Source organism: Protopterus annectens, chromosome 10.part0 (assembly GCF_019279795.1).
Source record: "Protopterus annectens isolate FY-2018-M chromosome 10.part0, PAN1.0, whole genome shotgun sequence".
NCBI lineage: Eukaryota > Metazoa > Chordata > Ceratodontiformes > Protopteridae > Protopterus > Protopterus annectens.
The window spans coordinates 81,175,353-81,195,779 of NC_056744.1; the positions used below are offsets into that span (position 1 = coordinate 81,175,353).

The 20,427-nt window shown below is 41.1% G+C and overlaps 1 protein-coding gene across 2 annotated transcripts in view; it reads right to left on the reverse strand.

Annotated features, from left to right (window-relative positions):
* The window catches only part of CCDC137 (coiled-coil domain containing 137), a 227,398-nt gene that overhangs the window by 157,471 nt on the left and 49,500 nt on the right, over positions 1-20,427 (reverse strand). For both annotated transcript variants that reach the window (XM_044085041.1, XM_044085042.1), the window contains exon 3: positions 12,471-12,744. In XM_044085041.1, the coding sequence (XP_043940976.1) occupies positions 12,471-12,744 (274 nt within the window). The remainder of the gene's footprint in view (positions 1-12,470; positions 12,745-20,427) is intronic.

Here is a 20,427-nt window from a genome sequence, read left to right on the forward strand (position 1 = left end):
TCCCTTTTTTGTCTTACCAGACAGGGCCAACAGCTTGTAGATTACCATTATCCAGACTTAATATACTACTCCTGTCCAATGAAACTGGAGCAGGAGAAGATAGATTAGTTTTCCGTTTCTTTTTCACAGGAAAATTAGGGCAACCAGGTTTTTAATAGCAACGGCCTCCACAGGGATGGACACAACATTCTGATAAAACAGAGATACCTTCCCTGTCCCCTCTCCTAATACTGACATGGCTAACCACCAATCCACAGTGGCTACATGAGCAATAAGAGAAGGAGCCATGGAAAAATATGAGTGCTCTGTGGAACCAGCATTGGCCACAGCACAGTCACCCACCTGTGGCAGAGATAAATTGATAGCCTGCTGTGGTGCCATAAACTGGTTAGTTAACTTTTTCTTTTTGCTGCTAAAAGAAAGACTGACCATGGGGCCAGTAGTTTGTTCCATGGTCATGCAGAAAATTATGCCTCTTTCCAGGGGAAAATAAGTGGCACAAGCTAGATACTTTCCCCAATAAAAACATAGTAAAAAGCGTTCTAATACACATTTTTAGACCCAAAAGGCAACTTAAACAGTTTCTCCACAGAAAATGATTTTAAAATCTTTAAATCAAAGCAACTTTAAAAACTGCCAAACACAAAAGTGTGGTCCAGTTTAAAAGTACAGCAAAGTGGCATGACAGTTAATAAAATCACATATTAGTTTAAACAGTGCTTTCCACACAGAAAGGTAAATTTAAACATTACAACTTAACATGTAGATAAATTCCCTTTGGGGAAAAACTATTTGCCCAGCAACGGAACAGCCAACCATCAATCCTCTGAAGCCTGGAAAGGAACTTGAACTTTGGCAGCAGGAAAGCTGTGAAGAGCTTGGCACCCAAACTTGTCATTTTAGTCAACTCAGCTTGAGCTAGCTAACAGTTTGGATGTGTGGAAGGTGCAATTAAGTTTTGGAAGCTGGCCGCCTGTTATATCTTATGCAGAATACCACCCATATAGCTTAGGCAGTGATCATTATAAAGAACACCACTCATTGCCAGGATGCAAGCAAGGATACAAGTAACATAGTCCCTCTGGAATTAGGGAAGGGCTGATGCTCAAAGGCAAAATGGCATAAACAGTATTAACAAAAAAGACACACAACAATCTGAAGATGGCTCAAAGGAGGAAAAAATGGTGAAAGCCTGTGTCATGTTTACTTACTAGACTACTAAGAATGGGACGTAATTGAATTTTTTGCACAAAAACTGGGCTTCATAGGAAATTCACTTTCCTCACTGTAAACAGCATGGCTTTATTCCACAACACTGAGCATAATGAAAACAGAATGCATTACTGAAGACTCATTCATGATAGGATTGGGCAAATAAACTATGAAAGGACCTCTGTCTTGCTTCCCTGAGACAAAGTCATTAAAAATTACATGATACAATGTAGTGCAGTCTGACCACCCTAAGTCCTTGTTTGGAATTAAGCAATGTATCAACAAGTCGACTTGTATGACTATCAGCATTTAAGTCAACACTATGTATACCATGAAAGATTACCCTCCTACAATACTTGGAATCTACTCAGACTTAACAGAATGTATAGACTGGCAGCCATGACTTGACAGACAATTTCAAGCCTGCATAAACTAAATCACTGCTGATGATTCCCTGCTGGGTGAGGAAAGTAAACCTACATTTTCTTGTCTATGAGTGAGAAAGCTGCTTTGAGTGATGGAGCTGCTTTGTGTTTTACCTGCTCCATGTTTGTTTTCCGTTTTAACAAATCTGCTTGGCCTGGTGTTTTTATTCAATGTGAGAGAGACATTTGAAATTAGCTAGGCTACACATTTCACGTTTTTTCATTATTTAAATTGTTTGAGAGAAACTTAAAATACACAGTGAATTTCTGGGCCTTTGTCTTTTTCTGAAAATATTTCATGTCTGTGTAAAAGTAAAGCCCTGCTGGTGATTCCCTGCTAGTTTTTCTCACCCAGTCTCCCTTCATTGAACTGCTTTTTAAACCTGGTGATTTTAAGCTGCTCATCCCTACTGTAAACTGAGCTTAATAAGCTCCTCCCCTTCTACACTGCTGTTGATATCTTGAACTATTTGAAAAAGTGCATTTTACCTCTCATTGTTCTAATGATTTACTTGTTCTGAATTCATCATCTAGCTAGCTGTTGGATAAAGGAATGTATTTCTACACTCTAGCAAGCACTTGATTTTACATCAAGAGGTCAGTGGATTTTCCATCTAGTGCATTGGGAGGTAGCCTGGTTTGTTTAGGTTGGGGAACACTTGAGATTTCTACATGTAGTTTTTTTGGAGGGCTTATTAAATCAGTTATCTTGTTTTCAGTGCCTTTATAAGATGGCTCATTTATACAAAGCGAAGAATTTTATTGAATAAGCACACTTTTATAAAAACATTTAAAGTACACTATTGTATCCATACCTTTAAGCTTGTTTGTGGTAGCATTTCACTCCGGACACTTCTTTAATGTGCTTTTACATTAGGAGGGCTGGGCTTTATTCATCTACTGGCAGTAGGTGTTTACCTAGTCTATCTGAGCTGGAAAGCATACAAAAAAGCTCCAAGTATCTTTTTGCACTTCTCTTATATACTATGACTGTACTTTAGAAGGTTCAAACATGTATTGTCTGCTGCTGCTTTAAGTAGCTAACCGCACTGTATTACATTGTATCTCGTCAGTTGTAGGGCTATTGTAGTTAGTGTGATCTTGTTATACTTGGGCTCCACACCAGCTATTCTACATTAAGAAAGCGTTTCTGCACCTTTGTGGCAGAAGTGTGCTGATCTAAACTGTCAGAGTTGGGGACTGCTGATGGAAAGCTTATTGTGTACTTTTCTGATTGGTAGTTAGCTTAAACTTATTTCTCTTTGTTAGTATTTAAGCCTCGCTTTTGTGTGGTGCTGCTCTTCACACAGCGGTGGTTAGCAGTACCCTTGTATAGATGCAAATGCCTAGAAGCTCAGGTTTTTCCCTAAACAGCTATCAGTAAAAACCTTCCAAGCTTTTCTGCTGCTCTAGGAGCAGCTCAGTTTTGCACTGAGCAGCGTTGAGTTACTGATCAACCTTAGCCTACACAAAGTGTAGGTCCCTCTTGTAGTCTCAGCACTACCAGCACAGTTCTGTCAAACTAACCCATTCCCTTCCCTAATAAAACATACACCAAAAGCCTGCTATCATGGACAGGCAGTTTCCCATCATCTCTCTTTTCATTCTAACAGACATGAGCATCCTGAGGCAATGTAGCAACGGTCTCATGTATGCTGACAGCCATTAACTCCTGAACCAAACCAATATTTTATGTGAGAGATGTAGTTACACTATGAAAATGAAGGCAAGACTCTCACATAAGGGTAAAATTAATGTCAAACAGGTTGTCAGGACACACCCACTTCCCATACTAAACAAGGACATGACAGTTACATATGCGGAGGTACTCACTAATAACCTACCAAAGGATCAGAGGCCTCTCAAATGGAAACCACTTACCACACATAACAATGCAAAACAGCAGTTGTATAGAATTGGTAGTACCTGACCATGACCAGGTTTTGCAAAAAAAAAAAAAAAATCCATCATGGTGGACCCCTAGTATAAACAAGCTATACAACAAGAGAAAGGAACTAATGTCCAAGAACAAGAGGAGACTGTCTCAGCAAAGGAATAAATCCCTCTCTAGCAAAGGAATAAATCCCTCTCTAGCTTAACCAAACAAATAAGAGATCTTGTCAAATCCTCAAAAGCTAATTATGAAGCAAAAATAGCCTCCTTAGCTAAGGATAATCACAAGGAATTCTTTAACCATGTCCAAAACCTAAAAAGGAGCACCCAGCTATGCAATGAATTGGTTATGAATGGTACCACCCATACTCAACAAGGAGGTAATAGCCAACCGGCTAACTGACAGATTTGGTGCAAACTTTACCCCCAATCCCCTCCTGTCATCCCCCAAAATATATCTGCCACCATTCATCAGCCTACTATCTCAACAGAACAGGTAATCTCAGCACTCTCCAAGGCCAAAAACACAGCATCAATGAGACCAGAAAACATCTTAGGTTGCCTTTTAAACAACTTAAAAAAATGACCTAGCAGACACACCTGGATCCCTGTTTACCCCCAGCCTGACAACTGGCTATGTTCTGTCAGAATGGTGGAAGCCAACAGTAATCCCTCTGCACAAAGGGGGACCATCAACAGATCCTGGGAATTACAGGCCCATAAGCTTGACTAGTTTCATCTGCAAGGCTGATGGAAAGAATCCTTATGGACCTTATTAACAAGGGCATAGGTAATCTCCAAACTCTGGACACAACCCAGTTCGGATTTGTTAATGCTACATCATGCCTGTTAAACATGGCTGACTTCAAGAAAGTCACCAAGGCCCTGGACAAGGAAAAGAGTGCATACTACCTATCTTGACCTAGCCAAGGCATTGGACACAATCCTCCACTCAGGTATTATAGAGAAACTCTCCCAATTGAAAATTAACCCCTACATTACCAGATGGGTAGCCAACTGGCTCACCAACAGGATTGTCAAAATGGGTGACTTCACCTCTAACAAAAGACCAGTCACCAGTGGCGTCCCACAGGGTTCCGTGCTGGGCCCCTCATTGTTCGGGATTAATTTCTCAGAAGTCCAGGCAAACTTGAACGGCTGGTGGCTGGCCAAGTTCGCTGATGACTGCAAATTGGGAGCAATCACAGAGTCCCCCAGTGTTGTTAATATAATGAACAGGTCATGCTGGACAGAGATGCATCTCCAAAACACTTATTCTCTGGAACAAGCTTCCAATTCACGTGAAACAGAACCCCTCCCTGATCCTCTTCAATCACAACCTAGATCAATGGGACTGCAAATTCACTCCTGGGGTGGTGCCCATGTCCCTCTTGGACAGAGGAAGTCAGTAGAGTGATTTTTTTATGTGTATATAAAAATTAAGAGTGTAAGGTTTTAAGTGTTTCTGATGAAGTCTATGGACGAACAGCGAATAATAAACATAGGAGCTGGATATCTCTGAAGGTCTGGTCTTGGGCAACTGTACCTAGTCTATAATATATACGTTGGTGTGCTCTCTTCTCTGCGTTCAGTGTTTTTTTGTTTTGTTTAATTGCTCATACATTTTCTTGGATTATTCGATCATCTTAGTTAACATAAAAACTGTACAACACTGTCAAATACCAGACACAGCAGTTGCATATACTACAGTTTAGGTGGTCCAAAATAACTGTTGACTTTAGACCCATTACTAAATTACCAAACAGGACAAAAAAAAAAAAAACACATTTCTGACATTGCTGGATTTGTCGGGGAGATCAGCCACGAATGATCAGCACTTGTCAGAGTTTGTATGCAAGTAATACAGAATTAGACTGGTGGGTGTCTTGAAATCTGTTGTGAAATCACAGCAGTAGTGCTGCAAAGATGAAATGCTATGTGGGGAGTATAGTTCCCTTGTAAATACATTAAAAAAAGACAAGGAGATCTGATGTTACCTACCAAAAAGTAGGCAATTATATCAGGCTGTGAAAAGTGCAGTATGGTAAGGCTGAAACATTTGGAAGGTCTTTTTTTTTTTTTTTTTAATTCCTTGTCTTTAAATGTTCTTATGCAAGTACATTCCTAGACAGGAGGTCAGAACAGAATGCTGTAAGGAGGAAGATAATACAGATAAGAGGACTCTCTTTCTAGATCCAGTCTCAAATGAATGACTCCATGTTAGGAGCGCACTCTGTATCAATGCCAATGTAAACAGCATTACAGCAAGCTGCACTATCTTGGCTATCTCCACTAGGCAGTGTGGTCTTGTTGGCATATGCAAGTAGCACAGGGATGTGGAAAGTCAAAGCCCTGACATGGGGATGTAGTGGGAGGGCCAACGAGCTTTTGTGTGTGACTTTTGAATGCATTCCCCACTCAACTGCTTAGAAGTTTTTATGATTGCTGCTTTGTGAGGTGCTAAGAAAACTGTCATACTTTTATTAGGAAGACAATTCTATGATGTTATTCTATACAGAAACAAGGATTAAAGAAACAAATCGGGTGTCAGGGGAATGCCAAAAGTTGCATGGGCTTGAAAGCCAATAAAACTTGATAAACTAAATGCACAAAATAAGCCTTTCCTACAGCAACTTCCTCCGCTTTTGAAACAACCCGCACTTCTTTCTTTAAGCTGGATTTTCTCTCTAGAGTAACAATGAGGCACATTTGCCTACAAAGTGGTAGTGTAGGGGCATATAACAAAACTCTGTATCCAAAATGTAAAACAATATGGCTCTCACGTCATGTCAGAACAGTGTAAATGTGATCTCCATTGTTTCCTCATAACTACCAACAATGTTCATCTCGCTGACACACTGGCAAGCGAAGAGCAAGACAGCACTGCTCTGCATCAATTACCCCACCAGCAATACTGCATCTTGTTTGTAAGACGAACATTTACAATACTGGAAAGTAGGATTTTCTTCATAGCAAAAAAAATGCATGTGTCAGACCAGTCAAACTTCTACCATACAAGGAACAGTCCGCGATTTTCCCCAAATGAAAAAATTTGAGTAGCAAACAATAGTGTTCACATTTGAGCTAAAACTCTTACTTTCTCAGTACAACTTTTTTTTTTCATTCTTCTCTTACAGTGTTATGTGAAACTCTTTGTAGAACATGTTTAGTGGCCAAACAGCAATCATAAAGCTGTCAATTTTTTTCTCCTAAGTCCCTGAAGTGGAGGAACTACGAAAGACCTATACATATGGAACCAAAAGAATCCCACTGCAAAGTAAGTGTTCACAAAGCTCCAATGATTTATGCAAAACAGTAAATAAACTGAAGAAATCTTTGGGATTTTTTTTTTTAAATATTCTTCATAGTGCTAGCCTTTTGTTCCTCTTCTGTCATATTTTAGTGCAAAATCGGATGTGAATGACATGCACTTGGAGACATTTTTGGTATCAACCTGATGGGAAAGGTCACACAAAAGCCCTACAACTTGTACAAACACAGGAGCTAGATACCTCTGAAGGTCTGGTCCTGGACAAGTGTACTTCATCTGAGCACTGTACCACTATCTGCTGACCTGCTATGCTTTATTACAAACATTTCTAGTTCTTTTTGCAATACTAGTCTTGCAGTGTCGGTGGTATAAAAGGTAGCACACACTTGTCTCTAATGCAGAAGGCTGTGGGCTCTATTCTTACACCAGGTGGGTGGATGGATTACTGAGACTGCAGTGCAGAATAAGGAGGTGTTGCACTTCTGAGTATGCCATCCTTCAGATGAAATGTTAAACCAAGGCCCCATCTGCCTGACCTGATGGTAGCGCAGAAGGACGCAAAGGATCCCATGGTACCTATCACAAAACAGTAGGGAAGTTACCCGATGCCCTTGCCATATTTCCCTTGGTAGTATGAAAAAAACCTCAGAAAAAGGCTACTTACACTAGTGCGACTAATCCAGTCAGCAAAAAGATGAATAAAATAAAAAATTCACATCAGTGCCTTGACCAACATGTACATTGCTGCAATTTAATTCCTTGCAGCAACGTTATTACCAATTCAAATACTGTTGCCTAGAAAAGCATACTTCATTTTTACACTAGCTACTCCTTCAGTAAGCTGGTAAAGCCCACACCGCCAAAACGTTTATTCAGGAACAATTCTGTAACACTAAGATGGCCAAATAAAGTGTTGAAATATCGCAAAAAGGAAATAAAAGGTTTGTAATCAAGCACCATGTTTGTGTCATTCATGGTTTATTATTATCAGATCTTTTTTTACCCTACTTGCATAGCTTGGAGCCATCTTTAAATCTAAAATCTTCCCTGTTGGATTTAACTACTGTGGTGTCCTAGATGAGTGTATGTCTCTAAACTTATTCTACCTACCAGCTACTTAGAGTTATACTGCAACAGTGTGCGGATTCCTGTTCTCTGAACCTATCTGCAAGCTGCCTCTCAGTTAAACAGGATGCTTTAAAAGTTTATCTTCTGGTGTCTTACAAGCACCCTGTGTAGGTTTACATTTAAATATCTTTGTATTCCTGACACTTTGTACAATACCATTCGGACACTTGCACTCTAGGACCTGCACCCCCACCCCCTGCATCTTCCTTGCAGGACTTTAAATCTTTATTTCTACTTGGGTAATCTTGGGTTTCTGCTGACTTACTCCCATTAACATTACCCTGCAAAGAACAGTGTGTGTGTGTTCAACTTTCCTTATATGTAGGGTAGCACACACTCAGACCAACGTTGTCCCCACCTGAAACCCTCTTTACCCAACCTCACCTTTATGCCCACTGCCTAATAATTTCCTTTACAGTCATTCCCAGTGGAAAAGTTTGAATTTGGCTACAGAAATTAAATATAGCCCAAATAGACTATATTTAACACTTACCCTGCAATCCTTGCCAAAGGTTTTAGCCCGCTCCGTTCGCTCTGCTCACTCCGCTCTGCTCCCTACCCCCAAATCCCTCCCACCCCAGCTGTACTCAAATTTAATCTAGCAAAAGACCGCTCCCACTAATATCCAACCACTCAACTCATACCTCCCATAATCTCTACCCCTCTACTCCTCCTACTTATCATACATCCTAATCCCAACACAGTCCTGTCACTAACTACTACAATTATAATCTTTTGCTGCACTATTCTAGCCTTTACTACATCGTATGAAGACATTTCAGTCAATTCTCCCAACCACTTCCATTGCACTCTGTCAACTACCCCTCTCAAATTCCCACCACACAATTTCACTACTCCAACCCCAAAATGCCTCCTTCCACCACATCTACCTAATCATCAAGCCCGGACCTCATCTGAATGCAAATTCTTAAAATACCACAAGTATTTCACTGCATATATAAAACATATCCTCCGCATTCTCTCTAAACTTACTCTCAGTGGAGACGTGCACCCTAACCCTGGCCCCAGTTTCTCCAACCTCTCCACAAACCTCCCCTATCACCCAAAGCACACTTAAAAAGCCAACAGACCTCCTCATTATGTCTCTTATCAGAAGCAACTGTAACAAAATCCAAGACCTCCAGCCATACAAACACCTGTATTCCCCTGACATCCTTATCCTAACCGAATCTTGGCTTAAACCTCACATCAAAAGTGAAGAAATACTCCCACCTGGTTATAACATCCTCCGCAAAGACAGAATATCCACAAAAGGAGGAGGAGTGGCACTGATGTATAAACATCACCTCAATATCCAAATTCTCACCCAGTCAGCTCCCCAGCTTGACAAGGGATAAATACTCTATGCTACCCTAAAATTAAATCCTAAGAAAGCAATCAACTTAATAAACAGCTACTTCCATCCAGGCCAAAATATACCCCTTGAAAACCTATTAAATTGTGCCAATCTCTCCCTACCCCAAGAAACCATCATACTCTGCGACCATCAACAACTGGGTATCCTGCAATAGAAAACCGCCAGCACCCCACCTAGATCTCCATGGCTCATCACAGTTTATACAATCCCCAACCAGGATAAATAGATAACCTCAATAATCACACCATTCTTGATTGGGCCCTAGTCAACAAAGATCCTCACTCTTACCTGGCAGGCTCCTTACCAGACTCCCTAAGTGACCACTCCCCAACTTTCCTACTAAAACACCACATAAATAGCAGAAAACCCATTGTCCACCGACACATTTGCTACAAAGCTAAATTCAACTCCAGTTCCTTCACTACCTCCCTACAAAAATAAACTGGTCACCCCTAAAATACCTTAACCTAGATGAAGCAGTCCACTACTTTAACAGCACTTTCCTCAACATCCTTAACCCCCATGCCCCCCCCAAAGATGCACCAAATTCCAAACTAAAAAATCCCCCTGGCTACAAAAACACCAAAGACCTTATGAAATCCAGGGATAAAATATGGGAACAATGGTGCACAACCAAAAACCCCTCAGATAGGCAACTATTCTTTGAACTACGTAACAAAGTCAAAAAGCAAGTAAAAACAGACAAAGCCCTTTTCTATCAGACATCCCTAAACTCCTCCCAAAACAACCCAAAGCAATTCTGGTCCACAATTAACTCTATCCTCTGCCCAGGGAAGGTAACCCCCCCCCCCCCAACAACCACCCCTCTCTCCACCTGTAGCATAGCTGACTATTTCAAACATTTTACAGAGCTCATTCTATCCTAAACTAAAAAACACTTCCCTACATCAACACCCCCTACACACAAACCAACTCCACCCTTCCCTCCCTCCTTTCCACAGTACCCACCTCCAAAATAAAAAAAAAAACTACTGACAAAACTTAAACCCAGAAGACTAGCAGCGGACAACCTGCCCACAGAACACCTAAAAATAGCAGCCAATATTTTAGCTTATCCCATCTCCATATTAATCAACTGCTCCATATTGGAGTCCTATGTACCAACCTTCTGGAAAACATCCCACATCATACCCCTACACAGAGACAGCCCCTCAACAGACATCTCCAACTACTGCCCCATTGCCATCCTCTCGCCTCTCTCCAAGAAAAATGTATCAATTCACAAATCTCCAATTATCTCCTAGACAATAATAATCTCTCCTACACACAGCATGGCTTCAAACCACACCATAGCACCACAACTGCTCTGCTCTCCTTCACTAACACCATTCTCCAACATAAAAACAATGGCCTTTCATCCTCTGCTCTATTTCTTGACCTATCAAAGGCTTTTGATATTGTATCACATGATCTACTACTCTCTGCACTCTCCATCTTCTCCTTTTCCATACTTGCCATCAGTTGGTTCCACAGCTATCTGCACGGCTGCCAGCAGTCAGTTGTCTGGCACAACGATCTATCCCCTCGCCTCCCTGTTACTCTCAGGGTTCCCCCAAGGCTCCATCCTTGGCTCTTGCTCTTCTCCATTTCTACCAATGACCTGCACACCTCCATTCTACCAATGACCTGCACACCTCCACCAAACATGCCTCCCTCATACAGTATGCAGATGACGCCACTCATCTGCTCAGCTCTAACTCTAGCAGAACTACAACAGATCACTCAAGCACCTTTCTCTTCTGTTGAAAGTTGGCTATTAAATGCTCAACTCCTCCTCAACCCAAATAAGACCAAACTCCTCATCTTTCAACCCTCAATATCTACCCCGAACATCCCCCATTTCAACATACTTGCCAAAGACACTTCCATCTCACCAACAGCCCACACTAAGCTACTCTGTGTACAGATTGACAACAAGCTCAAATTTGACACTCGCATATCATTCACGATAAAAAAAGTCCACAAAAAACTGGGTGCCTTGTATAGAAACCAACAATACCTAACCAAACCAGCCAGAATCTCTACCGCAACTTCCCAACTAATCTCAATCTTACTCTATGCACCACCCATATTTACAAATCTTCATTAATCAGACCTAAAGAAACTCTAAACCTGCTACAATAAAATTGCAAAATTTGCATCAGGGGACTCCCATCATAGACACCACTGTCTCCTCCTTAGAAACCTACACTGGCTTGAGCTCCCTCAACTCCTACACCTAACCCAACTTACCTTTGCTCATAAACTTGTAAACCACCCTCTTAAAATTCCTCACTTCATACACTTCTCCAACCCTACCAATCCTCCAGACCCCTTCGCTCCTGCAACAAAAATCTACTCCAAGTCACCAAACCCAATAGCTCTGCAGGGGAAGCGCTATTCTCCTACTCCATATCCAAAATTTGGAACTCACTTCCCACTGCCATAACTACCCTCCCTCCCTTCCAGCAGTCTCTTCAAAAATGCTCTTAAAGCACACCTAAAATCTCACTGGCTATGTCCTTGTCCATACCCCAACTAACACCCCCTTTCTCCTATACCACTAATTAGCTGCCAGCTCCACTATTAGCTGTCAACAGGTTATCAGTATTTCATTACTATTTCATATCCTTAACTAGCAGAGGATTGCAGTACGAGGTTTACTCTTTTCTCTGTGAGAAATTAATACTACTAGGCAAATGTCTTGCACATTATATTGTTATTATACTCTGACATATGTCATTACCTGTCAGACTGTCTTTGCTATAAATACGCTATTTTTGTTTTTTTCCCCTCTGAAATGCTAGATTACACTCTTATGTGAAATTTTGCTTGTCTGAATACATGGAGCCTTCCTTGTGATATACTCTGACATACATGGCATTTCTCCTGTTGAACTGTGTCTACTATAATTATACTTTCTTTTTTCATCTGATATGCTAGATTGTACTCATATTATGTAAATCTCATATGTCTGAATATATGGAACTTTTCTCCCCAGGCCTCCGCTGAAAATGGGCATATACCCAGTCGGACTTTCCCAGTCAACAAATGTAAAATAAATAAAAATAAATAAAAGTATACTGCTAATTAAAGTTCAAGAATTCTAATTAAAGTATTAAAAATACATTTCACGACTCTACATTTTTGCTTCAACACTAACTTTTTTTTCCGCTCTGATTTCATCACCTCTGGTTTCACTTTAGCTTCTTTGCCTGGCTTCACTTTAGCTTCTTTGCCTGGCTTCACTTTAGCTTCTTCAATTTCAGGCTGTCGATCAATCTGATTTTTGCTGAGAAACATAACATGTTGGGTCTCCCTTTCCATACGATGTAAGTAGTTTAGCTCTGACTCACGCTTTCCTCTTCTAAACTTCGGAATAGGAATATCTGTCTGCAACTGTGAAATCTCTGCTAAGGCACTGTTTTTTGGCTTTGCTGCATTAAAAAGAAATAACCATTCAAAAAAAAATGTATTTTTTGTTAATGACACAGTACAGCTGCATTTTCCCCCTTTACTAACAGTCCTACTTTTATGGCACAAAAATGACATATCAGATTGTGACAATATAAAACCTAAAAGAAAGTCTGCAGATTTTTGGCAAAATGTTTTTTTCAAAATCCTAAATTCTTAATTACATGTCTACATACATACAGAGATTCTCAAAAAGAAACTCAAACAAATCCGGCAATATGCTGCAGCTTCCCCTGAAGAATGTTAATTTTACAGTCTGTTTAAATAAAGATACACCTAATACAATGAAATTACAGCATACATTCATTACATATGCACTGTCTGCTTATTTTAGACAAGCCTACGCTACTAACAGATTGTTTTCTTTTTTTTTTTGCTACACAGACAGGATGCCACTTCCAGAGACCTAGAAAATACAGCCGGGGGGTTCTCACTTGGTGAAATAAGCTGTGCTCTTGAATATTTTAGCTTACCCTGGGAGAACGCTTACAAACTAGCTAGAGCAGTGGAGTTTAGCACAACATCAAAACGGAGTCCAGCACATCTTCAAAGCTGAACGTGAATAAAAGCAAAGGTTCACAAATAAAAACAGGGTGCCCACAGGCATCCACTCCAGAACAGCCTCTTCTACACAGAGACATTATACCCATAACAGAATGTGACCAGGGCACAGAATTAACTCAACACTATACATGCAAAAATGCATTCTCCAGAGAAACTATGAAAACCAGCAGAAGAAAAATAAATAATATTGAGTGGAATGATATCTGGAAGCATACACAATATCTTGACAGAGTTAGTAAAAATAACAAAGCTGGCTAGCTCACATGGAAAAAGGGAGACAAATTTCTTCAGATGTGACAACGCTTTTACAGAAAAACACTCTTAACAGAGGCTCTTAGCCAAGTCACTATCATGCAAGAATTCCCATAACTAAAATGCATAGAAAAGTATTTCAGATTAAGGATTATTCTGAAAGAAACACAAAGACAACCACTTGGAACAAATCTGGAATTTATTCTACGGCACAACTGTTTGTGAATAAACTAAAGTTTCTTTAGATGCCTACTGAAATTCTTGCTGTAAACAGATTTGACAAGTTTTTGCTTAATTTGTCTACTTCAGCAGTTCCTTCAAACACCACAAAGTGCGTTTTACATTGTCATTTAACATCCAAGATTTTAGTGTTTAATGATTTCAGTAAAAATTGCTAACTGAACACAATTTAGTATAGCAGTGTTTGGGGGCCATCTTGGAACGTTGCTAGTGATTAACTTTATAAGATGGGGTTATTTAATGCTGTTCAAGGAGCTACTGAAGACCTAGTAAAACGGTGTATTGTGACTGGGTGCCTCAATATTCTGTTTTGCCGTTCAAGGAGCTACTGAAGACCTAGTAAAATGCTGTATTGTGACTAGGTGCCTCAACATTCTGTATTTTATATTATATATTGCGGCTGTTTGTGCATCTCTGTCCAGTGCCTGATTAGTGCTTTTCTGTAGTTCTCCTCAGACTGACTGGACAAACTTGTTGGGTGTCTAGTGAATACCCAACATGCTCACTGAGCATTTCAACTCAGCAGCATTGCTAAAGGTTACACATGCTGTGAAAAGACTTCTATCAGTTGCAAGTTGAGCATTTCACTAGTATAGCACTGCCTGTCAGTTGAGAGCACTTGTGCTGGGCCGCCATTAGTTGTGCCCCTCAATGTTACAGCACTGCTAACAATTACAGCAACTACTACCACAAAAAAGGAGTTTGCTTATCAGCTGTGCTGCTCTCATAGTGTGTACATGTGTGTGGCTGTACTAAAATGCTTTTAGCTTCTTACAATTACTTGCCTTCGCTTAGTTAAGTTCTCCTTTTACAGTTTACAAATAGGCAGGCTATGAGCAGCATATCAAACATGTAGACAAACTAAATCCAAGACCTAAATGAACAAAACAGAAAGTAAACCTACTTGCATCCCTTATGTTGCCAGCCTTATAGCACTTTGTAATTTCAGGCAGTGTATGAACTGCCATATACTCAAAATTAACTACTTGACACACATTTGTGAGAAGTACAAATGTATATACAATCTGGAGGCATCACTCTTACCAAATAGGATGGCCTGTAAGCATCACATGCTGACATCATTATCCCATCACAACCACATTAAACTGACTTTTGCAGAGGTTGTAAGAAGTCAATGCTGCTACCTCCTAGGCATAAGACTAGGACTTGGCAGATATCCAACACTATATCAGCATCAGGATTAGCAGCATGTAGTCCCCCAAATCATATTCCAAGAGTAAACAGACTGAGTAAATGGTGGCAGTGTTGTCAGGCACACTGATTCCATAATCAAGACTGGACAAAAACAGAGTTTGTTTGTTACCTTGCTGGTGCTCAGATCCATGACATGACAAGGGCTCTAAAGTTCCTCTCATCAAACAAATATGATTACAACCTAGTGTTAGTCCATGTGGGTGTAAATGACAGGAGGACATGCAGAGAGGACTGCTGGACCTCACCATGCAAGTGTACAATACAGGTGAGACACTAGTTCAAAGTGGAATCCTTCCTTTGCGCATAATGATATCTATATACAAAGAAACAAAAAAAAGAAAGAAAAAGAGGATTGGCTTTGTAGTTGGTGTCGTCCTTGGGAAGTCCAGCAAGTGTCAGCATGGGACAAGCTGATTTACAGTCCAACTTGCTTTGCCAAGGATGGTCGGCACCTCTTGTTCCACATCTCTGCCCGGTGGTTAAAGCCCTTGCTGCCCCTGTAGTGCCCTTTTTAGGCAGAGTTCAGCTAATGGACATCTCAGCATAACAGATATCAATGTAGCCCTTTGCAGCCCTAAACTGAACTACATCAAGGTGGCTCTTCTCAATACTTGAAGTCTCAACAACAAATTGCCTAATGTTGAGGCTGTCATGCATCTTGAGCACATATATGTTTATGTAGTAACTCACACTTGGTTTCAATAGAAGTACAAAACTCCCTCTACCCGGGTTTTCTATCTACCATGCATTCAAGCATGATGAAAACAGAGGTAGCAATTCCATATTTATCGAGGAAAACCATCTCTAGGACAGAATATCAGAAACTCGCAAACTGGGCTCACTGAACTCCAATGTATCCTGAATAAGACAGTCCTATCCGCTAACAGCCAGCTACAGGACATCCTCCACATCCTTGAAAACCACATACAATTGCCAAGTGTATTCGAGGACCTACCTATTACCAAAAAATGCCTTTATAAAAAGAGATTTCAACTTCTCCTCAATAAACTGAAGCACGTATATCTCCAAAGTTGATTAGGTCCAAATATTCTTAGATTTAAGGCTTCTTAGGAACAGTAACACACCAAGTAAAGGACATGATATTCTTGACTTGGTCATAGCTGATATAGCAAATACATGTAACACTCCCCTAGTTTCCCTCACTGCTTTTAATTGAGTCCATAAACTTGTAACCTTTCGCTTTCAAAATGTTCTAAGAGCCTTGCAGTCGATTCTGAATTCAGAAATTTCAGATAGACAAACCACTTCAAAATATGACACACTATTAAAATGTACTTGAACATTACCAGACTGGACACCAACACAGCTGCTGTTTACACACAGGAGTTCCACTTCTACATAGATAAGTGCCTCAACCTGGCCATCCCTACTAAAGCAAAACATTATGGAAATTTAAGAACGAACAAACCAACTTGGAGGTTCACTAGCTTAAAGAAATCATGTAGCATATCTAAACTTTGTCATGTTGAAGACTGAGAAAATATCAGTAAGAAACTAATAGCTCCTATCAGGACTAGTAGGGCAAATCATGAACTTAATTACCCTTGACTTCAAAAGCTAATTTAAGTCCTGCTTTAGTCATGTAAGGAAAGTAAGAAATAGCAACCAGCAGTGTTCTGAACTTCTCCAAAATGGCACCACCTACTCACACCCAGTAGATAAAGCAAGTATACTAGCAGACAAACTTAGAGCAAATAACTATCCATCTTAAGTCTACAAATTCCTTATGCCTACTAATACATCACTAAAGGAACACATGCTGAATGTTCTCTCAAAAAACAAAAATACTACTTCCATGGGGCCTCATAACTTACATGGATGCCTAAATAAGTAGCTTCAAACATGTCCTTGTGGAGCCACTCAAATGGTTTTAACTTAAGATTAGCTACATGATTTGTCCATGAACTATAGCAAACTGCACTAGTGATGCCCTTACACAAGGGCAGCCATACCACAGACCTGGGAAACTATACAGCCATTAGCTTGACTAGGTTGATTTATAAAGCCATAGAATGCATCACATCTGACCTCAAACTATGATATCACAAACCTTATTAGGTTATAACCTCAACAGTTCGGCTTTGTCGAAAGGAGATCCTAACTATTCAATTTAATTAACTTCTTGCAGAAGGTCACACGAGGTTAATGGCAGTCATTTTATTAACAGAGCTTATATGGATCTGGCCAAAGCATTTGACACTATACCCCCACCAAGCTCATTGTCTTAAAAAGTAGTAATTAGTGCTATGCCCTACGGCTCATTGCTAGGACCTTTCTTTTGGGGCATCTGCTTAGTCATTCTCTAGACTGGGAATCCGAACCTGTAGTTAACTATATTTGCAGATGCTGCAAACTGGGCATCACTGTTAGATCTCCCTCCGATATCCATTACCCTTCTAAACAAGTTGATTACAGAACAGGGACTAAAATTAAATGCAAAAAGTGGTATCACATTTGGTAATCAATTCATTCACACAAAATGTTAATGCAGTAGTCAGGAATCTTGAAACCTGGGTAATTCCCTCTCCTTAAACCACCATGTAGTAGCAGTAGTCAGAAAATCCTGTTTTGCACAACTACCACCAAAAAGCTCATCACGTAGGTCAAAAGAAGTCAACACCCCTCTTTATGCAGCCTAATTAGATCAATTACCAAATACAGTCTCCCCTTTGGGATGTACCTTTCTAGACATATCAAGCAACTGGAAAGACTCCAGAGATTCATAAACCAGAAGGTTACGAGTCACTCCCTGGTTAGATTCGACCACAAACTAATCACCATGGAAATCCACATCTCACCCACACCCCCCACAAAGGTAACCACCATGAAAATCTTCTCCAAAGCTGACTTTGGGCTCCTAAAAACAAGGGTGGCTAACTTCATGGCACCCATGCCAATAGAAAATAGATGTGATGCATGACTGTCGACTGCCGAATCATACACCAGTGCAATGTACGAACATGTACATAAATGCATGGAACTAGCCATACCCAACAGAATCAAGATGCTTTCCTCCAAAAAAAAGGAAGCCAATCTAGCGGTCCCCTGCCATTAATAAACTTTACAACAGAAGAAAGAAACTGTTGCAGAAAAAGGTGAAGTCCCAAGACTGGAAAAACTCCCTTATTAGCCTCAACAAAAAGTTGAGATCCCTCATCAAAACCTCTAAAGCCAGCTATGAAGGCAGAATTGTGGCAGACACTAATAACCACAAAACTTTCTATACTTATAGCAAGAATCTCCACGGCAATACCCAGATTTGCTCAGAGTTACTACATAATGGTACCTTCTATACTGAGCCAACAGATATTGCCAACTTTACCTCTCTCTCACCCCCCTAAGGACCAATCATAATACTGGAAGAATGCCAGGCACCCAGTATTACTGCAGCACAGGTTAAAGCTGCATTGTGCAAGGCCAAGAATACAGCTTCTATGGGACCCAGCAATATCCCTGGCTGTGTTCTACATGAACTATAAAGGGAACTGGCACCACATCTGTGTGCCCTGTTCACTCACAGCCTCACCTCAGGCTTTGTCCTTACCAAATGGCACACTGCAACATTCATCCCTCTCCATAAAGGGAGAGCAACTACAGACCCTGGGAATTTTAACCCCATTAGCCTGACGAGTCTGATATCAAGGCTATGGAGCGCATCATCATAGGTTCATAGGTAGGCACTAGGCTATCTGCCCAAAGGCTTTTATAAGCCTAGCCAGAATGTGTTGGCTTTCGCCACCCCCTTAGATTAGTTCCCTGTGCCTCTGTCCAGCAGAGCCAATGAAGTGATCCCTGGGGTAAACTTTATTTCCGATCTACTCGTCAAGGTTTCTCTTGAAGACGGTTAGCGAGGAGCTCTGCCTAATGTAGATTGGAATCTTGTTCCACAGCATAGGAAGTCTCTGGGACAGCAATCTATCCCTCCAGCACGTCCTATTTATTGTTGTGGTGAGGCTTAGATCCCTGGAGCGTGTGGCTCGAGGGGATGTGGTTTTCTTTAGGTGGAGCATGTCCATCAATTCTGGGTTGGACATGGCCTTGTATGTCTGGCAGAGATCACCTCCGAGTAGGCGGTATGCAACCAAGTACAACTGGAGTTTCTTCAGTCGAGCTGCATAGGGCATCTGCTTGAGGCCAGTGATCCTCTTGGTGAGGTATTTCTGTGGTCTTTGCAGTTGTTGCAGGTGTCTTGTAAGTTACATCCCAAATGGGGCATTGTACTCTATGATGGGTCTGATGAGTGATGCATAGAGGGGCCCAATAACCTCTTTCAATCTGGATGCAAACCCTTTTGTGATTAGGTGGGCCATATAGGATTTTCTAACCACTTTGGCAATGTGATTATCAAAGGAGAGGTTACTATCTACTTGGGTCCCCAGATCCCTTATTACGTCTTCCGTATTTAGAGGGCTACCACCTATGTGGTAGTTTGTGGGTACTTTGTTTTTTCCAAAGGCGATCACTATGCACTCTTTGGCATTTAGACTGAGGCCATGGTTTTGACATCAGGTATCTGTCTCAGTGAGACCCTTTTGGAGGATATCTGTGTCAGCCGGAGATCACTATGCACTCTTTGGCATTTAGATTGAGGCCATGGTTTTGACATCAGGTATCTGTCTCAGTGAGACCCTTTTGGAGGATATCTGTGTCAGCCGGAGAGTCAATTATAGTCCCTAGTTTGCAGTAGTCTGCGAACTTGGTCAGCCATAATCCTCCTGTGCTTGCCTGTACCGCTGAGAAGTATATGCCGACCAGGAGGGGTCCGAGGACTGAGCCCTGGGGAACGCCACTTGTAACCGGTTTAGAGTCAGACCTAGCTCCTGCAACTCTTACCATGTGGGTTCTTTCCATGAGCCAGTTGGCAACCCATCTCGTGACGTAGGGGTTTATGTTCAGGCTGTTAAGCTTGTCTATAACACCCGAGTGGGGAATGGTGTCGAAGGCCTTTGCAAGGTCTAGGTAGGCTGTGTTGTGTGGACCACCTTTCCCTCGTCTATAGCCTTGGTAACTGTCCCAAAGAAGTCCACCAGGTTTAGGAGGCATGATCTGCCCTTAAAGCCAAAATGGGTAGGGTCCAGTGTTTGGAGGTTTCGAATGTCTCCGTTAATGAGATCCAGGATGATGTGCTCCATAGCTTTGCAGACCAAGCTAGTCAGGCTTATAGGGCGATAGTTCCTGGGGTCTGTTGTGGCTCCACCTTTGTGGAGTGGAATAACCATTGCTGTGCGCCACTCTGTGGGTACGTAGCCTGTGGAGAGGCTGAGTTTAAACAGTGTTTAGGTGAGGGGGGTTAGTTCATCTTTGAGCTCATGTAGGACACACCCTGGGACACCGTCTGGTCTCATTGATGCTGT